The sequence below is a fragment of the Myxine glutinosa genome, chromosome 6 (assembly GCF_964187855.1).
Source record: "Myxine glutinosa chromosome 6, kmMyxGlut1.1, whole genome shotgun sequence".
NCBI lineage: Eukaryota > Metazoa > Chordata > Myxini > Myxiniformes > Myxinidae > Myxine > Myxine glutinosa.
In genome coordinates, this window is record NC_136266.1 from 57,224,563 (window position 1) to 57,252,188 (window position 27,626).

General features: G+C 41.1%; 1 protein-coding gene across 1 annotated transcript in view; it reads left to right on the forward strand.

Annotated features, from left to right (window-relative positions):
• The first annotated feature begins 391 nt into the window (after positions 1-391).
• Positions 392-27,626, forward strand: part of LOC137429813 (proteasome subunit beta type-1-A) — a 54,437-nt gene continuing 27,202 nt past the window's right edge. Inside the window, exons 1-3 of the mRNA XM_068120084.2 lie at positions 392-881; positions 10,424-10,534; positions 14,183-14,264. Coding sequence (XP_067976185.1) covers positions 823-881; positions 10,424-10,534; positions 14,183-14,264 — 252 coding nt within the window. The 5' untranslated portion in view covers positions 392-822. The remainder of the gene's footprint in view (positions 882-10,423; positions 10,535-14,182; positions 14,265-27,626) is intronic.

The following is a 27,626-nucleotide window of genomic DNA, read 5'->3' on the forward strand; positions in this document are numbered from 1 at the left end:
CCATCCGAGGGAGGACACACATTGAAGAATCACTCTGCACTCTGCCTGTGAAATGCCGGGATGACCGTTTATACCTCGGTTTTATTTTTGTTTGTTTTTTTTGTATGCAGGATCGAGGCTCGTGTAAGAGCTAACATTTATCACAAAAAGACAAACTGACACATAAAACATAATAAGCACACAAGTACAACATTTCAGAGCAGGGACATCGGGAGATCTGTGGGAGGGAGAGGGCTTGGGGGGTGGAGGCACCGAGGGGAGGGGGGGGGGGTGGTGGGAGAGGGTAAAAAAAAAAACACATGCAAACTGCTCGGACTTCCAGGAAATGAGTCGGAATTTCAAAAAAGTGGATCTGGGGTGCATTAAAGGGGGTAAAAAAGATCAGGGTTTTGGATGGGGGAAGATAAGAGATGGTGGTGAACAGCTGTTTTAAGGATCTGGAGGGAGGCGAGGGATTGAAGAGAGTGAGGGAGTTTGTTCCAGAGGTGGGAAAAAAGAGTGAAGGTGAATAGTGAGTTGATTTTGGCAGTTTAACCATAAGAGGGTTGCAGTGGGATTCAAACCCAGGCCAGACAGCTTTGAGGCGAGTGTGCGTACCTCTAGGCCACCTTGCCAGCCTTAAAGTAATTTTCCTTAACTTTTGAGAAAGTACTCACTCTGCTCCGTGTTCCCGTCATTGTGGTGAACACGTGGATAACCTCACACGGAAGTTTATTGTAAAAACCGATCACTCCAAGTGAAGCACAATCTTGGCGCCGATCCTGCACACGGAATTCCCCTCTGGTTTTCTCGCGAGAACCAAGCATCAGGTGCGGGACGAACATGGACTCGTACCTCAGTCCGGTGGAGAGGAAATTCGCTCCGTACTCGTTCAATGGAGGGTGAGGGATGATTTACGCAGCATCGGACGATCTCTGCATTTGCTTTCTTGCTCGAATACATTGACCGTTTCTATCTATTTACTTTTCACTATGTACATGGACAGCCTCGTCGTGTTCGCACACCTTGTCGTGGTGTACTTAGTGTTTCCTATCGTTTTCTCGAGTACGGCTCAGATCTGATGTATTTTAAAACTACAAGAAACGTTCATTCGAATTCCCGGAAGTTTCCTCCAATATTGTTAGTTATTTAATTGTTTAGTACACAATGACGTGTATTCCGAGATATGAGTGAATGTTCATTCACATTACTATTGTAAGTGTATGTAGATGTTATTTCTGAGTTGTTAAAATGAGTGTTTTAGTATCTTTAAACCATGGAAAACACCTTTCATTCCGATGATCTCTGTATTTCTGTCCCTTCTTTGACTGTGGAACAAGACAAGTGTAGGCAAGTCAAAAAAGGAACCGAAACTACCAGCGCGCGGCTCATTGTCGTTTGTTTCACAACTGTCTTTCTGTACTTGTCTGCAGAAAAAAGTCAAAAATGGCGTGAGAAAGCGAAAATTGACAATGTTAAACTTGCTCTTCCCACTCGTTTTGAATCACGATCCAGCTATAAACTGTCATCCAGGTATTTCGTGGTTCAAGGTGATTCATCAACGTGTATGGATGTAAAACTGGGCATTCCGTCTGCTGACATTAGTTGGTGAACCGTCAAACATACCATGGGGTCCTTCGCGAAGAGTAGGCGAGCTATCTCCAGGACGCTGATGACCAAATTACACATTGATACCCTAACTACTGAGCTGTCAAATCTGGGTTTCATTGCCGACCCGACTATACACTGTTGTGTTTGTGATTGTATCCGAAGGTGGGCCTTACCTTTGATGGGCGTTAAGCTGGGTGTTCCATCTGCTAGCAATTGTTGCTGGATGTCAAATATCTCACGGTGTCTCTCATGAAGAGTTGCTGAGTTATCGCTGGCACTGAACAAATACACAATTGGCTACAGTTGAACATTAGACCTAAGATTTTGGACATAATCAATCTCCGACATATAGTATGAGCGCTTCCACGAGCCTCGACAATGTATACAAAACAAAAAAAGATCTCAGAAGCAAATTCAGGCTGAAGCCTGTTAGTACAGTCGTGTCCCCGGGGTTAAGACCCCAAGAGGACGAATGACCAAAACGAGCTTTACTCCGAGGCGTATACCCAACTTGGCGGTAGTGACACGTGCGGGAAGGTTCAAAGTCTTACCTGATCAGGCACATACGCAGGGGTTATCCGAACCCACAAACACAAAGATGGGACAGCAAAAGCCACAATACAAGAAAAGTAAGATTCAACAAATAATGATTTAATGAAAATAAATGCAAATAACAATGAAAGGTGATGTAAAAACTAAAATTCCTAATTGAGACGTCTCCACTCAGACTCGTATACAAACAAGGGGAAAAGATAATGAAAGAAAATAAATAATGTTTTGGTAATCGGCCGGCACTCAGCTTTGCGTCCCCAAATGTCTGGTAAGGCTTGCTGGTCATCGCCTCGAACCACCGTGTGGGAAATGCAGAAATGGCGCGAGTCGCACTCCTCGACGTCCAGAAGAAACACGACGCAGACCCAGTCCACCGCCGACGTCGATCCTGTGCCTTGTAGTACTGACTGTCCCGAACGGCTGTTTCTCGACAGCCCTTTCCCAAGAGCGCACACGAACCAAGGACCACATGCCGCCAAGCCAACCACGTCCAAGACAACGGAGAGATAGCAAAGCGACCGTCCCTCACGCGCGACCCAGATCAAGAGAGAGAGCAAGATGGCGGACCGCGTCGAATCTTCCATGCTGACGTCACACTCTGTCCAATCACCGAGCGGTATCCCATCATCCATCACGCCTCCACCAATCACGAAAGCCGGGGCGTGGCCTCCTCACCACGAGTCGTGGGAATGTTCGGATGACGTCGGCGGTCTTGAGGTGGGACTTGACTGGCAAATGTGCCAGGTTTGTCAGACCTGGCGGCACGGTGAGCGAATGAGTAATTTGTTATAATTGCTGGTGTTTTACTGAGCCCTCAATTTCCTGGTTGGCCAAATGTAAAAAGAACATGAGGGAAAAATCACAGGGAGGCAATCACGTACAGGGGAATTTAACCTTACAGACCTTATAATTAATTAGCACAAAACCACCCTCCTTATGGCGACATGCAAATGCTCTTACCCGGACAGACGCCCTACTTATGTACATCGAAATGGCTTCGCGGCATACGGAGCATTGTAAACCGACACGATTCTATCTCGACTAAGGTATTTCATCCCCCCCTACCCCCACAAACGTAACAGTACTCGCCTTTTATTTATTTATGTTGAAGGCTCCAGTCAGGGGCTATATAGTCCTCATCGAGGCCAGGCCTTAAAAAGAAGAGCTGCATTGATAAAAAGTGAAGAAAGAGAGAATAGTCCAGGATTTTTTGAGGAAGTATAAAATCTGCTTTTTGAAAGGGGGAAGATCACAAGTGTTTGGAAATACATGGGAAGGTAAAGAGTTCCACAGTTTGAAGTAGTGGGGAAGAAACTAACATCATAATGGCCCACCCTTGAGTTGCCAATGGCCACACAATCATCATGCAATGGATGTAGTGGCTTGTCGAGTATTCTGTGGTCTAGCTAATGGTGGAGGTACACAAGCAGCAAGTTCTTGGGAGCAGAAACCGACGTAATATCTATAGAAAAGAGAAAGAGAGCCAACATTGTGGTGTAATTGGAGCGGGTCAAATTTTGAGGTCAGATTGGGAGAGTTGATAAGTCGGATTACTTTGGATTCATTTCTGTCCAGTAAGTATGTGGAGCTATAACCTCCCTAGATGTGAGAGCGGTACTCAATACAAAGACGAATCAATCCTTCATATAGTTGAAGCAACTGTTGAGAGGAGAAGAATCTTCGACATCTGAAAAGGACTCATAGTTTCTTTGAGGCAAACTTAGCTATTTGCAAAATGTGTGGCTTCCAAGATAAATTTGATGTTATGGTAATACCTAGTAGGTTTATTGAATTACATGGTGTAATTATGGAGCTTCCAAAAGCGATTGGAGAGTTGAGAGGAGTTTTAAAGAGAGAGGGATGGGAAGAAATTGAGTTTTAGAAGCACTAAACGTAACCTGATTAAATTTGCCCCACTGGGAAATATTGTCCAAATCTAAATTGAAAAAGGTGGCTGTGATCAAACGAGATGTAGATCGAGTGAGGGAAGATGGATGGGGTAGATGAGAAAAACATGGAGGAATGTAATGTCGAGTCATCAGCATAAAAGTACATTTGGTTATTTGTAGAAGAAAGAAGGTCATCTATCTATAATTCCAGTAATCTCTGTGTGTCTGTCTGTGTGTCTGTGTGTCTGTGTGTCTGTGTGTTTGTCTGTGACCGCTGTTTCTCGACAACCACGGGTCCGATATACTTGAAACTTGCCAGGTATATTGCTGGGGACCCGAGGATGTGCCTTTTCAAGGTTTGAAATTAATCGGACAAGTACCTACCGAGCTATGTCCAAAAAACGCTTCAACCAATCAGAGAGCAGCGAGCTATCACGTGTGCCGAACCGTTAATGCAATGCAAGCGTTAATGCGTTAATGCAAGGCTTTTCTTTTTTTCCCTCTTCTCTTTCTACTTTTCCTTGCGATTAAATTGCAAACAGCCAAAATACGTTGGCGCTAATTGAATAATTGGCCATTAACACTAAAATAATCGTAACTGCGATATGCCAACTTCCGGACAGTGCAGCCTTCCCTGTTGTTGTTGTTTGCAGCAGCTGTTTGCAGCAAGGCAAGGCTTTTCTTTTTTTCCCTCTTCTCTTTCTACTTTGCCTTGCGATTAAATTGCAAACAGCCAAAATACGTTGGCGCTAATTGAATAATTGGGCATTATGTTTTACAACTAATAAAAACGAATTTGCGATTCATTCGCTTTCCTGCGCGTTTGTGTACGCGATGGCGATTTCTTTACCAAACTCCGGAAGCCGTTCGCTTTGGACCGAACCATTGCATGTAAATAGAGGGGGGGGGATTGTCACCACTCGCAAGCCGTTCGCTTTGGACCAAACCATTTCATGTAAATAGGGGGGGGGATATAATTTTAGATATATATATAGTACGGGCATGCCCTAGTTGATTAAAAACAAGGAAGAGTGTTGGAGACAGGACTGAACCCTGAGGGACACCACTGTTGATATGGAAGGAGGGAGATGTTGAACCATCAACGGAGATAGAGCGGTCAGAGAGAGAGCTTGATATGAGAAAGCAGTTTGAAGGAGGAAAGCCGAAAGAGGGAGCTTGAATGTCAGACCCCGATGTCAAACTCTGTCAAAGGCTTTTGAGATATTTAGGCCTCCAACAAAGGCTTCCCAAAGTCTCTCAGAGAAGAGGCCCAGACATTCGTAATGTAAGAAAGGATATCACCAACAGATTTTACCTTGTGAAAGCCATATGGATGGTCAGATGGAAGACTGTGAGATTCAAGATGATTGAGGAAATGGGAATTGAGAAAACATTCAAAGACTTTGGAAATAGTAGAAGTCCGAGAAATAGGACAGTAGTTGGAAGGGTTTGTACAATCACCCTTCTTTAAAATAGGCTGAACTCAGGCATGTTTCTAGGAAAGAGGAAAAGTTTGGGTTTTTAAACAAAAAAGGAAACAAGCGAGGAAGCACGGGTGCAAGTTCTGAACCACATTCCTTCAAGACACAAGGAGGAATGCCATCTTGTCCGTATGCCTTGCTTGTGTCCAGAGAGAGGAGTACTTTTTGACTGCATGAAAAGAGATTATATTTGGAGGGGCCAATAATTAATTGGTAAGGGGTGCATCAGAGGGAGATGGAATGTTAGAGACATCTAGTGTGGAATTAGAGGAGAAAAGAGAGCCAAAAAGAGTTGCTTTATCAGTCGGAGAAACAGCGATAGTATCATCGGAACGAAAAAGTGAAGGAGAGGAAGAGCGACAGAAGTTGCTGGAGATTTTTTTAAAGCTAAAGACTAGAAAGATCTATTAATGGAAGAAGACGAGAAGGTGTCACGTTTCTTTTGGATAAAGGAATGCTTCACCTCATGAATAACATGATTTCTGGCTGATATGAAATCTGAATGTGAGTCGGAGGAAGAATAGTTTTTCCATTGAACCAAGAGTTGGTAGCAGAGAAGAGATGAATTTGAAACGGAAGGGGATATAAGCCGCCTTTCCTGCAACAATAACTTCAGCTATAAGTTCAGCAGAGATGGAGGCATCGGCTGAGGAAAGGCAGTAGTCTTTCCAGGGAAAATCAGAAAATAAGTTTCGTAAACAAGTCCAGTCAGCGCTATTGAAATGCCAATACTGGCGTTTAGTCGGAGGAGAAGGAGTGGTGGTAAGATTGTGGCCAGAAGAACCAATTGGAGGTGAAATTGTGTAGCTGTAACGCAACGGATTGGAGGTGAAGAACAAATTAAAAGTATTGGAAGAGTGGTCATGACGATCTGGGATGTGGGTAGGGTGGGTGATAATGTGTTCCAAATCATTGAGGATGGAAAATGGAGAAGCTTCAACTTCTCAACATCTGTGTGGGAAGATTTCAACCACTCCCTGTGGTGTACATTGAAGTCTCCAAAATAGAGGAATGCTGCTTGAGGGTGTTCGGATGCCTCGTGGCAGGAATTAAGATAGTCAAAGAAAACTATAAAGATTGAAAGATTGAAGTTTGTAGAATTTGGAGAGCAGTTCATGAAACAGAAAAATAGTGATGGTCGGGAGACAAATATTAAGCCAGATGACATCAAAGTTTGCAGATTCGAGGTCCACAAGGCATATAGCAGTTTCTGGGTTGATGTTGGAGTAGATACACGCTCCTCCTTTGAAGCAGAATCGTGACTGAAGGTTGTAGTTTAAAGTGTTAAAGAAGTTGACAAGAACATCATGTGACAATTGGGTCTCTGAGAGAAGCAAGATATTAGGAGAGGTTCTTGCTAGATGATGTTCAACTGAGGAGAGATTTGAAGAAAGACCCCAGATGTTGGTGGAATTAATTGAAAAAGAACCGTTGATTCAACAGGAAAGGGACTTGGGAGGGACCGACACTACTACTGCCTGAGCCCCCCCTTCCTCTCTCGTTGACAGCAGAGACAGTGCAGGTCACCGGAGATTCTTCACACCCCATAATGCCGGGAACTAGGGGCCATGAATATTTTTGGACTTTTTCATATTTAATTGGACGTTTTTTTGTTGTTTTTTAATACAAGATCGAGGTTCGTGTAAGAGCTAACATTGATCACAAAAAGACAAACTGACACATAAAACATATGATAAAGGGAGCGGGATACAAGATGGGGAGAGAGAGGGAAGCACACAAGTACAACATTTGAGAGCAGGGACATCGGGAGATCTGTGGGAGGGAGAGGGCTTGGGGGGAAGAGGCATAGGAATGGGGGGGGGGGGGGGGGGTTGGGAGAGGTATAAAACACATGGACACTGCTTGGACTTCCAGGAAAGAAGTCGGTATTTCAAAAAAGTGGATCTGGGGTGAATTAATGGGGGTAGAAAAGATCAAGGTTTTGGATAGGGGAAGATAAGAGATGGTGGTGAACAGCTGTTTTAAAGACCTGGAGGGAGGAGTGGGATTGAAGAGAGAGGAGTTTGTTCCAGAGGCGGGAGAAAAGAGGAGTGAAGGTGAGCAGAGAGTCTTGATTTTGGCAGTTTAACCATAAGAGGGTTGCAGGCAGATCTTGTGCGACCTGTAGGAATATTTGGGGGACAGAGCACAGACAGAGCTGGGGGAGCAAGGCCGGAGAGGAGTCGTTAGAAGACAAAAAGACCACCAACCTGCCTGCGGTGAGCGAGTGAAAGGCCCTCGGAGTTAGCTTCATCACGGGAGATTCCAATGATTCTGAAAGCTTTGGTTTCAACAGCGTGAAGCCGAGCTAGGTGTGAGGCAGGAGCACCGGCCCAGAGGGGAGAACAGTATTTCATTGAGCTGCGGATGAAAGCCTTGTATGTGGTGAGGAGCTCAGGTGTGCCGAGGAAGGACTTCGCACGACGGAGGATGCCCAGTCGGCGACTGGCTTTGGAGGCCAGCTCGGAAATGTGGTTTTCCCAGGAAAGATCATGGCAGATAGTGAGACCCAAAAGCTTGAGTGACACAACTTCTTGGAGAGGATTGTTGAGAAAGTAGATGGGAGGGTTGTCCTGTCTGTCTTTTCGGAGAGACATAGTAAGAAATCTGGAATTTGTCAGGATTGAAAGACATGTTCCACTTGTTTGACCAGTCTGTGATTTTGTCAAGGTCTGCAGAAAGTGTGGAGGCTGCAGACTGCCGATCTGAGGGATTAGGTATGGAGCGGCAGAGAGTGGAGTCATCAGCAAAGAGATAGAGAGGATTTTCCCAGAGAGTCAGAGAGATCATTGATGAAGACCAGAAAAAGCACAGGGCTCAGAACACTGCCTTGGGGAACTCCAGCCTGATCAGGAAGGGGAGATGAGAGAAAACCATTCAGGGCCACACGTTGACTATGACCAGAGAGGAAGTCCGCAAGCCATGCGTGGAGATTTCCATGGATACCATAGGAGGAGAGTTTGGTGAGCAGAGCGGGGTGCCAGACCGTATCAAAGGCACGTGATATGTCAAGGGAGACAGCTCTAATTTTCTGTTTGTCATTGAGGACCTCCATCCATTGTTGAGACAGCAGAAGCAGCATGTCCAGAGTAGATGAGAGATGGTCTGTTTCTGATGATGATTATGATTCATCATCAGAAATTGATTGATGATGAGATTGATGATGATTGATGATGAGAAATGATGATTGTCTGGTCTGTTTCTGAGGAGATGAGAAAAGAGAAATAAAATAGAGAGAGAGAGAGAGAGAGAGAGAGAGAGAGAGAGAGAGTGTGTGTGTGTGTGTGTGTGTGTGTGTGTGTGTGTGTGTGTGTGTGTGTGTGTGTGTGTGTGTGTGTGTGTGTGTGTGTGTGTGTGTGTGTGTGTGTGTGTAAAGGTGAGGAGTGAAAACGAGTAAGAATGGTGTTTGATGTTTGTTTGCAAGAAAGGGAGATGGAAGCTAGCGCGGTAGCTGTAGATTGAGTGAAACAGACAATAAGACCAGCAATCCTGACATGGAGAGTGTAAGATGGTTCCAGACACCACTTTAACGCTCCTAAGTCCGAACTGTAGTACTACCCTGGGCGGTTGCTGTCTACAACCTACTACCTAAAAAACCGGTCCAACTGGATGGGTGCTTTTCAGGAGACACCATCTCCTTACTGAATAGCCATTGGCTCCCGCAGCGATGTTTCAATGCAGTGTTGTTTCAACGCAAACAATATTATGTTTCAATGCAGTGTTGTTCGATTACAATGATTGCACTTGCATTCGGAAACTTCAAATGTCTAAACAGATAATAGTCCCTCGGGTTTCGGGAGATCCTTTTTGCTGAGACCTGGGATATGTCCAAGTGTTCGTCGGTGACGATTAAGTTGCTGGGATGGATATTTCTATGACCTTAACACGGTGACCCATTGACATCTATTTATCTACTCGGGAAACAGTTTCTGGATCGGTTTATGGATTTATTTGGAGCTGGTACCTTCTTTGCATAAAAATTAACATATCAACATTCCATGTTCCTAAAATCCATAACTGTATGGCGTAATAAACCTCTGGATTATACACTGAAAATACAACAAAATACCCGATTGATGAATCTAATGCATAAAATAAGCATCAAATACATTTATAGTCAGCAAATAAACACAGTTGACGGAGTGTTAAGGAATACCCCATTCCTAAAATATTTTGACCGCTCCTGTATTTGGGTGAGAGTCCTCCAAGGAATATTCTGGGGACAACAGGAGAGCTCAGTTAGTCCAATGTTTGTCGCAGACCTGTGTGTTCCTGGATTTGTTTCTCTGTGAAGTTTGATTTTTATTAAATGACATCTGGTACAGAATCAGAAGGAGACGCTGCATCTTACGGAATGCAATCCTTCAGATTACAAAGTGGACTAGTCATTTGCGTCTTGGTGATGGAAGTTGAAGAGCCTACAATATCTTTGAAAAGAGAAGACTAATTTAATAATTTAATATTAATAGTGCCTTAACCAAATTTTATACCAGAAACACAAGTTAATTTGTTTTTTTTTACCAGACTCAGTGGCCTAATAGTTAGAGCTCCCGCTCCGAGTCTGGGATGTCTGTGGTTCGATGCTCGACATTTGCTTTGCAACACTCATTGGATGTTGCTTCCGTGCTTGATGCTCAGCATTTAAAAACGACAGAGCACGGACAAACAATAGGTTGGCAACCATTGCTCAAGCTCGATGGGCTTAATGGCCTCTTGTTTAGAAATCCCTCAACATATCTCATATTTATTTAATTTATGGAATTTATGTGGAGCCAATTTAGATTAACCTCATTGTACAAATATGATTTTATTATGACCTTGTTGATTGTGTTAACAAACCTCAATGTCTAGTACATGTATACAACAACCTGAGTATTCACCTGCACACCTCATTATATGTTCCATTTACAGGACGGTGTTGAGCATTGCTGGAAAAGATTATTGCATCATTGCAGCCGATTCCAGGCTGAGCAGAGATGCCTCCATCATCCTCAGCAGGGACGTTGTCAGGTCACACCAGCTGTGAGTTTATAGCATTCATTCAACACTGCTATCATGCGTTCACCGATAAACCTCAATGTGAGCAGAAATGTTGGCATTGGTAGAAGGAATGTGAGAATCTAAACATCCTTTCATTGCAAAGTGTTACGTGCTCCTCCCCGACCTCCTGGTGTACGATGTACCTCCGAACCCCGAGAGGAGCCACGGCAGAAAAATATATTATTCTATGTCAGAAATCAATAGTGAAAGCACACCAATGATTATAAACGAACAAATTTTGTATTAAAAATCACACAAGAATAACGGTACAACCAATAGCCATCCAAAGTACACTCAATACATCTTATGATGGTACCATCAGCTAAAGTAAGATAACTCACTGCACGCCAAGTGAGTGAAAAAGAACACTCCTCAATGTCTCTATAACTCAAAGGTGATCCCCTCCAGCGAGTGTCGGAGCGAGATCGAATCGAGACCCGAACCCCGTTGATGATGACATGGCGTAGGCGTAAGCAAAGCGTAGAAAGTCACGTGGTCCAAAACCAAAGGCAAACTGGCGGCGGAATGGAAAATCCCAAAGGCGCCCTCCAGACGTGCACGTTCACAGTTCAGTCAGCGAACCGCAACGTAATCTTCAAACGCCGTGTTTGCGCACACACATCCCCGACAGATGACAGGATGGTGAGAAAAGCTGACGCGTAGCAAAACCTTTTTCGGTGAACGAAGCGCGAGGGTCAAAATGGCCGACGGCTCTTACTTGAGTCGCCACGACCCGGCAAGGATTCTTCAGAATCGCAACGCCAAAACCTGACCATGCAGGTTTCTCAATCCCAGCAATAACACCTATCGCAGCAAGTTCTTTCAAGGAACTCAAAGTTCACTCGCGACCTTCGTTCAACCACGCTCGCTACGGAGCTTGAAGTCACGCGTCTTGTCCTACTTTACTCGCCACACCTTCCTCCGTCTTCTTCTTCCTCTCCCACGTCTTCCGGTTCCCGATCCGGTTTCCTGTTTCATTTAAAACATTAACCCTTTTCCTTTTAACAACAATAACCGTTTCCTTTAAACAACAATAATTATAATAATACATAGAACCAGAAATGTATCAAGTGGATGAAAACCACAACAACGGAAGTGACGAATCCGTAACAAAAGCCATTTCTATCTAGTTTCAGTTTCAGTCTAGTTTCAGGTCAATGGAAGTTTCTGTGTAATCATAATACTAAAATACTCCATTTGTGTCTGTCTGTCTGATAAGTTTTTGACGCCAATACATTCTGTCATTACTTATCCAATCTCAACCAAACTTGACACGATGAGGAAGGGTTACACAATAAAGGTTGTAGCGCATTCATTCCCCCCCCCCCCCCACCCCAAGGGGGTTTTCTCCCCCCGAGCTAGTTTGCCCACCATTGCCGTAAATGGGATTGCACGTTAAGGTGTATATAAATGTTAAGTTCGCTTTATCGTGGCGTATTTCCAATGAAGATTTATCATGGCATTTTTCCAAAGACGCTTTTAATAACAAAATTAATGATAAATCGCATATTGTTAATGTTATTACAAAACAATATTAATACTAATAATGCCCCACATCCCCAAGGCGTTTTTCCTGCAGTGATAGCGTGTATAAATAGCTCGAAGTTATAATGGCGTTTCCGTGGGAGCAACGGCTTCTACAGGAAGTAAAAATATTATACACCACAAACACGTATGCTTAGCTTTTTAAACAGTCGCTAATGCTGTTTATAACATTAAATGAAGAAATTTGGAGGAATCCCGACATCCGTGAAGTAAGGTTTACTTACAGAACTGAGAGAAGATCTACTGTACTCTATATAACCCACAAATGTTGGGTTAATAACATGGCCCTTTCTGGCGCTACCGTGGCATTTTTCGTAGCGAACTTTCGAAACTCGCTCCTGCTGTTTCATATGAAACTTAATGGGAGAAGTTCGGGTTGTGCTCCGTTACCAAGCAGCTAGTTAGCACTTGCCAAGCCAGCCATTCCTTAATGGTTTTGAATGAAGTGCTTGCTTGGATGCTTAAACCACTTGGCGAGCTCTTCACAAGAAACTTGGTAAATGAACACACACCCAATGTTCTTTAGACCTGCCAATTAAAAAAAAAAAAAAAAACACCTTTAGAGGCCATTTTTCCCCGCGAGCGGGGGTTGGCCTTTTTCGGGCACCGTGGTTGTTGTTGTTTTTCGGTCCCCTTTTTGAAGCAATGTTTTACGGCCGGATGCCCTTCCTGCCGCCAACCCTGTTTGTCGCCTTTTACGACAGGCAGGGAATTACCAGTGAACTGGTACTCAATTAGCCGACCTCGGAAGGATGACAGGCTGAGTCAACCCCCCTGGCGTTAATTCAGTGATCGACCGGGATTCGAACCCAGGATCCTAGGATCCTAAGCTGTCACCCTAGCCGCTAGCCCAACACCAGGCTAGACCTGCCAATAGATCGACTGTAATCTATATACCCCAAAGAGGAATGACCCTTCCTGCCCCTCCCGGAGTCTGCGGGTGTACTAGTATATTTAAACAAAGGAAGGAGGAAAGGAAATGGATGGCAAATTATAGACAAACAGCAGTTTAACACAAAAGCCATTTTTTAAAAGCGGTATCGTGCTATTCCCTCGTTCTTTCAAGACGACTTGTCCATCGCCACCCAATGGTTTATTCTACACCTGCTCCTGAGCTCTTGAACCCTCACTGCACCTGAACACCTTTTTCTTCCTTGTTACTTTCGTTCTTATGTTAGGTTGTTAGGTCAAGGTTGTTATGTGGAGTATCGTTGAGAGAGAGAGGAAGACAAATGATGAATTGCGAAAGATGATGGGAATAGAGCCTGTGATGGATGCTGTGAAGAGAAACAGGTTGAGATGGTTTGGTCATGTGTTGAAGAAGGATGAAAGTCACTGGTTGAGAAGAGTGATGGAAATGAATGTAGAAGGAAGTAGAGGACGGGGAAGACCGAGAAAGACTTGGCTCAAGATGGTCGAAGAAGAAATGCGTGCAAGGGGGTTAACAAGGGGAGATGCAGAAAATAGGGCAAAATGGAGAAGATTTTCATGGGGACCGCAAGGCTAACCCCCGCTCTTGCAGGGAAAATGGCCTTAAAATGCCTGTTGTTGTTGTTGTTGTTTACTTTCGTTCTCATTCTCTAATCTGTTTGTATGTTTCTGTCTTTCTGTGTTCCCTTTGCCCCTCTGTCAACCATATCCTACCACCCTCTGCCATTTAGCAAACGTAGATCCACTTCTGTATTAAAAATGTTTTGGACAACAAAAGTAAATATTCATAATTTGGTGGCCTGTCTTAAAATATTAATGCTTCACTTCACATATTCATTGTAACGTGCCTTTGTTGGAATCCCTTCCTTTCTCCCTGTATGTTCTACAAAATACTCTTTTCTCCAATACTTGGATTCATGTTTCCTCAAACATATTTTTTTTCTCAACCTCCCACCCAAGCTTACCCATCTTTAATTTCTCTCCAATCCTCCTTAATTTCCTTCCTTCATCAATTCAGCCACTCCTCATCCTCCATGCACCATATACAGATTATATGTACTGTATGCTCAGCTGTGATGGAATTCTTTCAAACTGTCATTTGGAATTTTCATACTAACTTGTATATTTTGCCAATGATTCCTAAAAATTCAACAGAACAAACAAGACCTTCCTTGGAATTTGTGGATTTCATGGGGACAGCCTGTCATTGGTAAAGATTGTGAAAACTCGACTGAAGGTAAGATATTCCGTTTTTACAATGTGTAGGAAACCCAGGTGGTACACAGACTCAGAGCAGACGCTCTAATTATTACACCACAAAGTCTGGGTTAATGTTATTGGTTTATTGATCGAGACGAATTGATGCTTCAACTCTCCCTTTTTTGTTGTTGTCTAACTATTGGCAAAACATTTTGGTGGAGTAACTCGTACAAATTGTTATGAAAATGGTGATTTTCATGTTATAGTTCGTTAAATGAAATGTATACCTTCGCTAAAATGGATAGCTTTTAGATGTATGCTAACTCGCCTGTCGAGCCTGGGCTTCAATCGCGACCCATCTGTAAACTTTCTATATCTATATACAACAACAGGCATTTTAAGGCCATTTTCCCTGCAAGAGCAGGGGTTAGCATATATATATATATATATATATATATATATATATATATATATATATATATATATATATATATATATATATGTAGGGAGCTATTATGCCCCTCCCCCTTTGTTATTATGCTGCCTTACCAATTACCAAGTATAACCAATTATATGTTCTGTTTTGCCTTATTGCTGGACTCTTTATAATACTTTAAATCCTTTCTTGTGCATTGAGGATGTGTAATATCCTAATAAGGAGTTCTTTCCTGTGTGCTCTTAGCCTGTGTGGGCACAATCTTTCAGTTCTCCTCAGCTGGCCTTGGCTACAGTTCTTATCTCCTCATGACTTTTCCAATATCCTGAATGTTGACACCTTTATGAGTATTCACCCTCCCTTTGTTCTTTCTCAACCAAAGTTCTATACAGAAAGTTGTAAACAGGTTGCCACAGATGGCTGACCATCTCCTTATCTGAGTTAACCTATGAGTGGCCTTGATGAGCTTCCTCTAACTAACTGAACAACAGGATGGGACTATGGTGGGGGGACCGATGAGCCCATTCTGGGACCAATGAGCCCATTCTATCTCTGTATCTTGTGAGCTAACCCCACCCCTGATATTCCTTATATAAAGCAAGGTTTAATTGATTTAATTCAGAGCATCTTGCTGTACTGTTGGTCATTTCTTGTGAGTTTCAGTGCAACCTTTGCTGTCCTCAAGCTTGAGTAATCGAGTTCTAATAAATATATCCGTTGCTCCTTTTCTCTGAGTCTTTTGAGTCCCAAGTTCTAAGTCTCAATTCCGACAACTGGTGGCAGCGGTGTCGATCAGTCTGTGCAGTCCGGGACACGGTCCCAGGCAAGTGAGTGGTGAGACCAGCTAGCAATTGATCCGGGTCAGGTGAGCTGTGGGTTTTTCTTTTGTTTTTTTCCTTTATAGCCTGGGGGTCAGTCCAAATTGTAACCCACTCTCTTGCTCGGATGCCGTTTGTTCCGTTCCCTGCTCATACCTGTTCCACGAACCTAAATTTAAATACGGACCGCTTGGGTCCTGGAGCAACTGATTGTTTATGGACTCGTCAGGGTAACGTTACATAAGGGGAAGTGCCCCACGTTGGGCGCCCGAGGTTAAGGGGTAATAGATCTCTGGGTTGTGAGGGTAAGGATAAGGGTGGTGTCCCGATCCGAGGCCTACCCGGGAGACGTCGGAATTATAAGTAAGATTAGAAGTATTATAAGGGCGTAGGACGCCAGGAGAGTACAGTAAGGGTAGGTTAGAAGGCCGTACTTCGCGAGGCGGGCGAACCTCACGGGTACAAGGCTACGGGTCTCTCAGAGTTAGGTAGAAGGCCGTACTTCGCGAGGCGGGCGAACCTCACGGGTACACAAGGCTACGAGCCTTTCAGAGTTAGGTAGAACGCGAGGCGGACGAACCTCACGAGTACAAGGCTACGTCGGTAAACTAAATTTTCCTAGGATGGGGAACTGGATGGGTAATAAGACTGTAAAGGCAGGTGAACCTCTTAGAAATACCCCAGCATTTTTCATGTTTCGGAGGTATGGCTATGATGCTGCGAGACCAGGGAAGTCATGGGTTGCGCTGACTAAGGATCTAGGTGAACCGTGGCCCAAAGGAGGGTCTTTTGCGCTGGAAAAATTGGACGTGTTGTATGGGGCATTAGAAAAGTTAGAACAGGACACGAAACACTTCCCACCTGACTATTGGAAAGTCTTTGGTTGGTGGAAGGAAGAAGCGATGAAGTGACAGGCAAGATCGAAACAGGCCAGCCTGGCCGGTGAGGTATTAAAACTCAAGGGCCTGAGGAAACAGGTGAATAAAATGCAGGATGAAGCGGTTAAGGAAATAGAGAGGCAGGCTAACGAGTGACTGATGCCGCTCGTTGAAAGTCAAGTCCCCGTGGGAGGGTCAGGCAGATACCAAACCCCTACCCTCCCAGCCCTGAGCTCTGTCCCGGGGTTCCAGGCAACACCACCCTCCCTGCCCCACCCTTTTCACCCCGACTCACCCTTTCCACCCCGGTCTAAGAATCCCCTTTCTTTTGAATGATTGAGACATAAGGCGTTGTACACGACCCACTCAGGTCGTTGTGCTGTGAATTTTTGCGACTGTTCACACTGCTGAATGTGCGCAGTGGTTTGAAATGCGAGCTGGCTTGTCAGTCACGTGGTATGGAGAATGTATAGGGAAACGCATGATTTAAAATGCGTTGCCTAGGTTGGCAGGGGAGTGGCTGTTGGAGGTGCATGGTTGGAGTCGATCCGGTGTTCGCGCGACGTCCGAGAGACTCATTGGTATATGAATGAATCAATAAATGTATATATGGATGTCTGTCATTGAAGTATGTATTTGTGTCCATTGTGTGTGTGTGTCATTGACGTATGAAAGGGTTTCTTGTATGCAATGTCGATTGGTATTGGCTACTTGTGCTGTATGTATGGATGTGTGAGTTTGACCAAAACCAAAAGTGGTGGTTGGACCAAAAGTCCAAAGTGGAAATTGTCAAAAGTGCTTTAAAAAGCTACGTCCAATTTCATTTTGCCATTTGTAGAAGAAAATTCACTGCATTTAACATGCGTTTCCTTTAAACGGGCTTGGTCGGGCCAGCGTACATTTCAGCCAAAGTCTTATCTGGTTCACTCCCACACCAGGCCCGACTCGTGCTGCGACCTTGGTTGAACTGTCGGTTTAATTTGCACAGGAAATGAAATAAGGGGATTATAATGGGAGAAAGTGAACATTTGTGGATCTGGGGACAAGCTGGTTTGAATGTGTACCTGGGGTTTTCTGTGTGTCTATGTGTCTGTCTGTCTGTCACACTGGACTCTTGGATGGGTTTTCATGAGACGAATTTCAGACAAAACCCTCTTTGTTATTTCAGAATTGATCTGCACCCCACCTCACTGTGAAATGGACAGGTTGTGTGTGTGTCTCAGAGGGTTATGGACAACGTGGAGTGGCTGGTGCGAAGGGAGTGGTTGGGAAAGATGGACCCCCTTCACGAATACCCGTGGATAGTAGTTTAAAATAGGTAGAGGGTACAGGTAAATTGTGGTGGATATGGGCTGTGGTGCGCGTGGTAGAATTGGAAGGGCTACTCCAAAGCATTTTGCTTCCCCGCGCTATTGCGGTGATCAAATGTCGCGGCCATCAAAAGGCGGACACTGACGTTGTTCGGGGCAATGCAAGGGCGGACGAGACGGCAGGAAAAGCCGCCAACCAAAGGATGGACAGGTAGATAGTAAAGTAGATATTGACCGCCTTGGCAATAGTCCTTGGAATCGTGGTTTGTTGTGTACTAATCGAGGCTTTAGTCCTTGCGTGTGTGAGAAAGTTTACCACAGGATGGACACTGAAGACGACACCAGAAAAGGCCATGGTGATGACCGACAAGCTGACCGTGGGTCCAGATGACACTCCGGCCGTCGACGTGACTGCAGATCGCGGATCCTGGAACGACGACCCGAACGAGTCACTGGGCCGCGACAATGAGATCTCCGCTTCCGAAGATTGTTCTTCCATTGTTGATATTACTGATAATAATGTCGATTACACATTTGCAGACCTTGAAGCATTTCAGGCTGCCAGGACGCCGATTACTCTGGACACCAACATGTCGCATGTAGACGTAAAAAGTTCCTAAAGGACTCCTCTCATTTCTTCTCGATGTGTACGGCTATGACTGTTGCTGACCGCCGACGCCGCAAGCCTACGCCACCTGAGAATAATGTTACTGATGATGTTACCGGTGATGATGGGGGCCACATGCAAGGGCCCCCGGCTGATGTTTATGTCTCAATGCAGGCTTTGCCTCTTTATGTATCACGAGCTCATCTTCATGTCTCACAAGCCCACAGTGAGTCAAACGCCACTGACCCAGTCCGGGATTTGGACCCTGCTGCTATCCCAAGCCCGGATGGAGAGGAACTCGATCATGAAGATACTCCGAGTTCCGAATCTGATTGTTTTGGAGATTCGTCCATGGATAACAGCGATGGAAGCAGCATCGCCTCGGACGATCTCGACTTTGACCCAAAGGAAGTTGCTCTCCCTCCTTTGGACCGTTTTGCATTGTTTTATGGCCATAGGTTTGAGCCACCTGATACTGACGATGTTGTGTCTTCCCCAGATCACCAGCATGTAAGGGACCTCATGAACATGAATATCGATTGAGCGCTGACGATTTCCAAGGATTTCTCCTGGGGAAGCCTGGGCGAGCTCCAGTCGGGGAGGAGTCCGGCCGCACCTCTGTGGACCAAGGGTGGGTCAGGAGATCTTCCTGGGTGTGGACCCCGGTGGAACCAGAGGTCTTCGTTGGGGATCTGACACGCTATTCGATCTTCATGTCTCTACGGTCTCACCTCACACACCCATATACACCCGACTTACATCATACATCCATTAACACCCACTTACACCCAGACGCCCACGGATCTTCCTGCTGAGTGCGCTGTGCGGTACGGGGTACGAGACATGCTCACTGGGAGGCATCCGTGTGGTATGTTTAGTGAATCTTTTACACTGTCTGTTTTGCCTCACTTGGAGGTTTTTCCTTTATGCCATTTGTTCACCCTGCTTCTACGGCCTTACAGTGCATGCTCACATACAGACGCGAATCATCCTACTGGGTACTGTGTGGTGCTTTGCGTGCGGGACATGCTCACCGGCTGCCTTCGCGTGATATGTTGAATGGCTTTTCTGATTTGATTCATTTCTGCTTTGTTTTGAAATAAAGGCCTTTGATTGGCTCATAGATAACTTTGTATCTTAGATCCAAAAGGGCGGTATGTAGGGAGCTATTATGCCCCTCCCCCTTTGTTATTATGCTGCCTTACCAATTACCAAGTATAACCAATTATATGTTCTGTTTTGCCTTATTGCTGGACTCTTTATAATACTTTAAATCCTTTCTTGTGCATTGAGGATGTGTAATATCCTAATAAGGAGTTCTTTCCTGTGTGCTCTTAGCCTGTGTGGGCACAATCTTTCAGTTCTCCTCAGCTGGCCTTGGCTACAGTTCTTATCTCCTCATGACTTTTCCAATATCCTGAATGTTGACACCTTTATGAGTATTCACCCTCCCTTTGTTCTTTCTCAACCAAAGTTCTATACAGAAAGTTGTAAACAGGTTGCCACAGATGGCTGACCATCTCCTTATCTGAGTTAACCTATGAGTGGCCTTGATGAGCTTCCTCTAACTAACTGAACAACAGGATGGGACTATGGTGGGGGGACCGATGAGCCCATTCTGGGACCAATGAGCCCATTCTATCTCTGTATCTTGTGAGCTAACCCCACCCCTGATATTCCTTATATAAAGCAAGGTTTAATTGATTTAATTCAGAGCATCTTGCTGTACTGTTGGTCATTTCTTGTGAGTTTCAGTGCAACCTTTGCTGTCCTCAAGCTTGAGTAATCGAGTTCTAATAAATATATCCGTTGCTCCTTTTCTCTGAGTCTTTTGAGTCCCAAGTTCTAAGTCTCAATTCCGACATATATATATATATATATATATATATATATATATATACTGTGTATATATATATATATATATATATATATATATATATATATATATATATATATATATATAAAATATATATATATATATATAAATATAAATATATATATATACTGTATGTATAAAATAAAAAATAGATATATATAAAATAAAAATATATAAATATATATATATATATATAAAATAAAATAAAAATATATAAAATATAAATATATATATACAACAACAACACAACATGCATGTTGTGTTGTTGTATATATATATTTATATTTTATATATATATATTTTATTTTATATATATATATTTATATATATATAAGGCCATTTTCCCTGCTAGAGTGGGGGTTAGCCTTGCGGTCCCCATGACAATCTTCTCCATTTTGCCCTATTTTCTGCATCTCTCCTTGTTAACCCCCTTGCCCGCATGTCTTCTTCCACCGTCTTTAGCCAAGTCTTTCTCGGTCTTCCCCGTCCTCTACTTCCTTCTACATTCATTTCCATCACTCTCTCAACCAGTCACTTTCATCCTTCCTCAACACATGACCAAACCATCTCAACCTGTTCCTCTTCACAGCATCAATCACAGGCTCTATTCCCATCATCTTTCGCAATTCATCATTTGTCTTCCTCTCTCTCAGCGACACTCCGCACATCCACTGAACCATTCGCATTTCCACTCTTTCCAGCCTTCGTTGCTGCTCTACATTCATGACCCATGTCTCGCTCCCATAAATCATAACACTTCTCACACATGCAGCATACACCTTTCCCTTCAGCTTCAACGACACTCCCCTCCTCATCAGCACGCCACTCAGTTCCCGAAACTTCTTCCATGCACATCTCACTCTAGCAACCGTTGCCAAGTCTGATCCACCTTCTCCATTCAGCATGTCTCCGAGAGAGCAAAATGTTTTCACACCTTCCAGCTTCACGCCATCTCCAAGATCCAACTCAACATTTCCTCCATCTGCAGCTCCCTCTGTGCACACCTTACATTTGAATGTAGCTGCCACACTGGTTAATGACCCTCTCAGACCACTACATTTTTGATGAACCCACTCAGCGCACATTGTACATTGAATGGAGTTCACTCCGACACCCTTTCTGCACACAGCACATGGCCACTTCCCAGTTCTTTCCACCTCACCACATGCTTTACCACTTGCCATCACCTTCGTCTTTCCTGTATTCACCTTCAGACCTTTTGTCTCCAAACTTTCCTTCCACTTGTTCATCTTTTCCTTCAGTCCATCCATACTTTCCGCAATCAACACCAGATCATCTGCATACAACAACTCCCACGGGAAACCCTCCTTTACGGTCTGAGCCAGCACCTCCATCACAACTACAAATAGTAGTGGACTTAGTACCGACCCCTGATAGTAGTGTAATAATGTTGCTTCTGGGACACCTCCGTTTAACATGGGAAATCCCTATCTAATGTCATTTACCCCCTTGTCTTTTTCAAAAATCATAAACACCTCTATTTCTCCCACCCTCATCTTTATGAACCTTTTGTCTGTAGTACCTATCCTTAATGTTGTTCATTAGACCACTCAAACACTACAAATATTTGTTTTCTCTTATAGACCTATCATCCTTCTTCTACATATCATCTGGCAGATTAATCTTTGACCCACTCAAACATTGACCCATTCACTTCCATATTAATTCTTTCCCTCCCTCATTGCCCCTAAACACCTATATTTCTCTCACCCTGTTCTTTACGAACCTTCTAACCTTTTGACATGTTATCCTTATTCATTAGACCACTTAAACACCTGTGATCCTTCTGACCTTATGGACCTTTTAACCTTTTACTCTTAATATCACCTGGTGAATATAACCCACTCAAACATCGACCCTACAAATATTTGTTTATGTGTGGGAAATAATTTAATTCTCCTACAACTCTCCTCACCGTCTAATACATTAACAAAAAATATGTTTGAGTTTGGTTCTTTATTAAGATATTTTAACTGAGCTAAGATAAAATGGTAAACCTCCCTCAATGTTCTTATTTGAGCGCCTCCAGTGCCACATACCATTTTTAAATTAAAGTATATATTTTCCTGACAACCATCAAAGTTTTCCGTCCACTCAAAAATATTTCCATCTTTTTTACCCAATTCACCGGTATTTAAATTAATTCTCTTATTTGTTTTGTGAACTTTTTTACCAGTTGCCTTTTCAATTATACCTATTTGATATTTTTCACATTCATTATGTTTTCCATTTATATACCAAGGTTGATTACACCTCCACTCTTTAGTCTGGTTGATACTTGGTTCTATCATTTATATAATAGTAAAAAAGGCGGCGGTAGCCCGTTAAAATCCCCAACCCCCCCCCCCCCCCCCTTTTTAACTTATCACTTATATATATCTTATCACTTATATATATCTTATCACTTATGTATATCTTATGACTTATATATATCTTATCACTTATATATATATCTTATCACTTATATACTTATATAACCATAAGGGAGACTATCAATTCCATTTTCTAAAATAAACCTCTTATCATCAAAAGCCCCCAATGCTTTCTTATTTATCTCTTCTGAATATAATTGATGTTTATAACTTCTTATTCCATTAATCTTTCTAAACTCTTCTTTCTTTGTTGTTAAACAGTTATAATAATCCTTAAAGTTTATTGTTTCTTTAATAACATTTTTCTTTACACCTTTTAACTTCTTATCAGTCTTTTCAACGTTATTCACAATGTATTTATAAGCATAAGCCTTTGACCTCAATCCCACAAATTCACTCATAACATTTCCTCCTAATTCATCCTTGAACTTTCCAATCACCTTTTTATTTTTAGAAGAGAACAACTCACTCTCTGGACTGTAATTACTCGTGTCATAGATATTAATGTCTCTTTTCATGTCTGAATAAACATCGTTGGTATTAATTTTCAAAATAAAACTATCTGTATCCATATAAAGTAGATTAACATCATTTTGATATTTCTTCCTCAAGTTATTATAAAAGTAATCATACATTAATGACTTTGATAAATCAAGAATTGTTGTTCCAATATAAATAGGTTTGTTCATTTCAATACTCTCTTTAATCAAATGGATCGCACAAAAGTTCTCAGTAAAGACCTCAGCTCGAGTAAAACTCGGTCTATTAATTAATTTTGATGCTTGTTCCCAAGATGTTGATAGTCTGATATTTTGTCTTTTCCTCACATTCTCCATAGTCTTACCAAAGACCGCATTATTCATCAATTTATAAAAGTCTTTCTCAAAATCTGTTTTTGACTCTGTTCTTCTTTGTGTATTAAAATCAATGTACCCCTTTAACCAATGACTTTGATTGAACTTTAGAACCCTATGGATCTTCTCTACTCTTAGACCTTTTGATAAATATTGTCGCAAATTTCTTTGGTGTAGAACATAATTTTTCTTGTTATATAATGTAGTAAGTAATTTTTCTGTTGATTCACCTATATCAAACGATCGTTGATAATCACTCAACCATTCTTTCTTTGGACTTTCTTTCTCACAAGCAAATGGGAGATCTTTGTGTAGGTTATGGAGTTCCTCTGGATATTTTAAATCAATTTCAAAATAATAACCAACTTTTTCTTCATCCAATTCTTTTTGTGTAGAGATACATACATCTTGTAAAACGTTTTTGTAGTCTTTTTCCTTTACCCATCTAAGTTTTCCATAAGGAAGAGCCTGAGACATTGCCCAGCCATACAGGTTGTTCGCGTCATAGTACATCAAGTAAGAACTCTCTTTCGTTGGATCATAATTTGGAAGATATTTGTTATTTGCTTTTGCGTATCTACTCGAGCAGACTTGTGAAATTCCACCTCTTTTTGCCTTTTCAATCATCAAAAGCATATCAACATCGGTTATCAAATCCAAATCTTGTTTTGTCATTTTCAACATCGCACTCCAGGCCAATCCAGGTGCTGTGTAGTAGTGAGCAGGATCCAATCCATATCCAGTGCGACAAACAGATCTAAAGGCTTCAAATACATCGGCCAATAAAAGCACATCAGTTTTGAGATACAAATCGTGATACTCGCCAAGATTCTTGATGTTATATTTTTCCCAAACATTTTGTGCGTGTACATAATCTTTATCAGATATATGACTATTATTTAATTTGTTATAGAAATTTTCTTTTGAAGGAAGTTGTGTTTCATTGAATCTCTCAAATGAGTCCATATAGTCATAGGGGTAAATTCCCTTTTGTGTTAGAAAATCTTTATCTAAAAAATACTCTGAAAGACATGGAAACTCTTTTAGATTTTGAACCAAGTTAACCAATGGACTTGCCATGAATTTAAATGTATCAAGAAATCTGATATGAGTAATAGGAGATGTGTGAATTGTTTTTGTGAATGAAATGTATTTCTGATCCGTGTTTGGAATTGCTGAGATACTTCCAGAAGTCTTTGAGAGTTCCTTGATAAATAGATGTGTATCATAATGAGCGTTGTTATGAAGAAAGACAGGAATGAAAGAGGGGAGTTGATAATTAATATTACAACTTTGATGAGCCGGACCTCTATATTTACCAGTGAGATGACAATGGTCTCTAACCTTTAGACCTTTACCAATTTTCTCCTCACAAATATGACAGACATTGTTTTTTATAAATTCCCTTTTTTCTTTACTTGTTAAGGACATTGGTTTATTGGTTTCTCTCATTATCTTGGTTAATCGAACACAGTCTTTTTCTAGTCGTTTCACAAACTCCTCTGGGGTATTTGAGCCTCTATACATCTCTAACTTGTTATATTTATCACCAACGGATGATTTGATATAATAACAAAAACCACAAGGAGTATGTTTTTGATATTTATTTGTGTATGATTCTTTTGGATCTTGAGAAGCAGTATCAATTTTTTCTAAAATACTTTCAAAATCAGCATATATAACAAATGGATGTTTGATCTTTTTATTTTCATCTTTGAATGTGATCTTTGAGCCTTCTTTAGGCATATTGATTACCGTTGATTTATGTTCGCCACAATAATTTGAATGTTTATCTAATCTTTCTTGTGAATTGAAGAAGTTAAGACAACGCAAACAAATATATATTTTATTTGTTCTCTTACAGACTTGTGGTTTTATTAATTTAGCAATATCTTTGATGTATGTATAATGTGAATTTTCGTCTGAATTAAAATATAGAAGATTAATATGAGTTTGTTTACAATTGTCAGAAAGCTTTAAAACCTGAATGTTGTTTGTTTCTGTTAGACCATAAACATTAACTGATAAATTATTCATCTTTTCAAATTTAGGAATATCATTTAAAGTCATCGGAAACTTTAGATCTTTCGTATTTAATGTATTCTCATATTTTTTATAATGAGATACTCTTTCATCATGAAAATGTGGAGGATGTAAGTGTGCTAAAATAGACCAGAGAAAACATTTATTGTCTTTATTTTTTATATTGATAACTGCTTTTCTATTTTTGATAACACTGGGTAAATCAATGTAAGAAGAAGCTTTTAGAGGATCTGATTTAAGAATATGAATGTCTATGTAAATAATTTTTCCTATATTGAATCCACTTCCTACGATTGAATTATCCACATCTTGCTCTTGTTTAATAAGTTCATCATAGACTCCTGATGTTTTAAAATCTTGATATGAAGATATAAAGTGTGGCTCAGTTCTCATGTATGGTGCATCTATAACTCCTTCATCCTTTGTCATTTCTAATTTTACTCCCATATAAAATTTAAGTGGTTTCATTTCCTTTAGTGTTTTTTCAATCAACGTTTGAACAGCAGGTTTAACTATTTCTACAGCATCAACTATAGACTCTGGTTCAGGAGGTTTGAAGTTAAAGACTCTTATTTTAATATGTCCTTTGAATGCTCCATCAGAGTTTTTAGTTGTGATAAAATTTGATAAATGTAGATTTGTTTTAAGATGTATTTTGAAGCCTTTCTTGAGGATATTTTTATTACATGTAGAACAGTGTTTTGTTTCAGGTGGAAGAGGGGAAAGTTTGTTTAAAATGTTGTATGTATGTTTTGCGGTGAGAATATGTTGTTTATAATATTTTACTTCCTTCTCGCAAGTATCACAATAAACCATATTTATAGCGTGAGAAAACGTGGTGTTTTATATATATCACTGTGCTTAAAATAAAACACTTTTGAGCTTTACAGCTCCGTTTTATATATATCACTGTGCTTAAACTAAAACACTTTTTCACTCAGAATCATCTAAGTCATAACTATCACATGAATACTCAGAATCATACTCAGAGTCATCAATAAAGCTACTCTCATAACTATCATTTGAGCACAAACTATTAGTATCATAACTATCATCTGTGTTCAATGAAATACTATCATCACCATCATCCAAGTTCAATGAAATACTATCATCACTATCGTCCGAGTTCAATGAAATAGTAAAATCTTCACTGCTGTATTGACTCATATTTAATTAGCAAGAAAAATATTCCCATCAATATCTATATACTTTCTTTCATTAACAGATTCAATCTCTACAATTTTTATATCAAAAGTTATCTTTAAATAATCTCTAACTATCATAGAACGAAATGACATTTCACCAGAAATATTAACATCATTCATTTTACTTAGATCTACACCCTTTGGATTATTAAAGAAAATACAAATGTCTCCTCTAGAATTATTAATGGTCTTATCATTCTTTTTCAAAGTATCGTGGTCAATCACTTTTTCAAGCTTTGAATAAATTGCCAGGAGTAGAGGAGAAACTTTTGTTAGATTTACTTTAATGGATGTCTTTCCAGGTATAGTTAGAGCTCTTCCTTTAAATGAAATAGAGGGGCTCATGTTATTTTCCATAACTGGTTTTACCCAAAAATTTCCATATTTATCTTTGTTCAATTTAACATCTTTGACATATTTTTCTATATCTTCCACCGAAGTAGAGATTGATTGAAATTTGTCTTTTGTGCTTTGAAACATTGTATTTATTAATGAATAAACTTGCGTTTAGTTTAAGTAAAAATTTACCACATAAATATGATAAGTTCTGAAGGATATTTAGAATTTCCAGACTCTCCATATGATAAATTAGAGAATTGTCCGGCTTGTGATAGAGTGGGGCTTAATGATGAGGATTCATATAAACAATGTTTATTCTGTGATTATATTCTAATTAATGATAATAAGAAATATAAAAAAACATATAACTCTTTTAAATTAGAACCAAAAATGAATTACTTTACAAGATTAATAAGAGAGATGAATGTTAAGCATTATGGTGATAATACACCATTTCTTACAAGGAAAGAGACTCTTTGTATTGAGGAAATGTATAAGGGTTTAATGATATTTATTATTCAAAATAATTTTAATGGAAATGTTAATACAAGATACTACATAAATAAAATAATGAATTATTTTGAAATTAAACCAGAACTCAGGATAAAATATAGAGTTTCTAAAATAGCTCAAAAAAAGT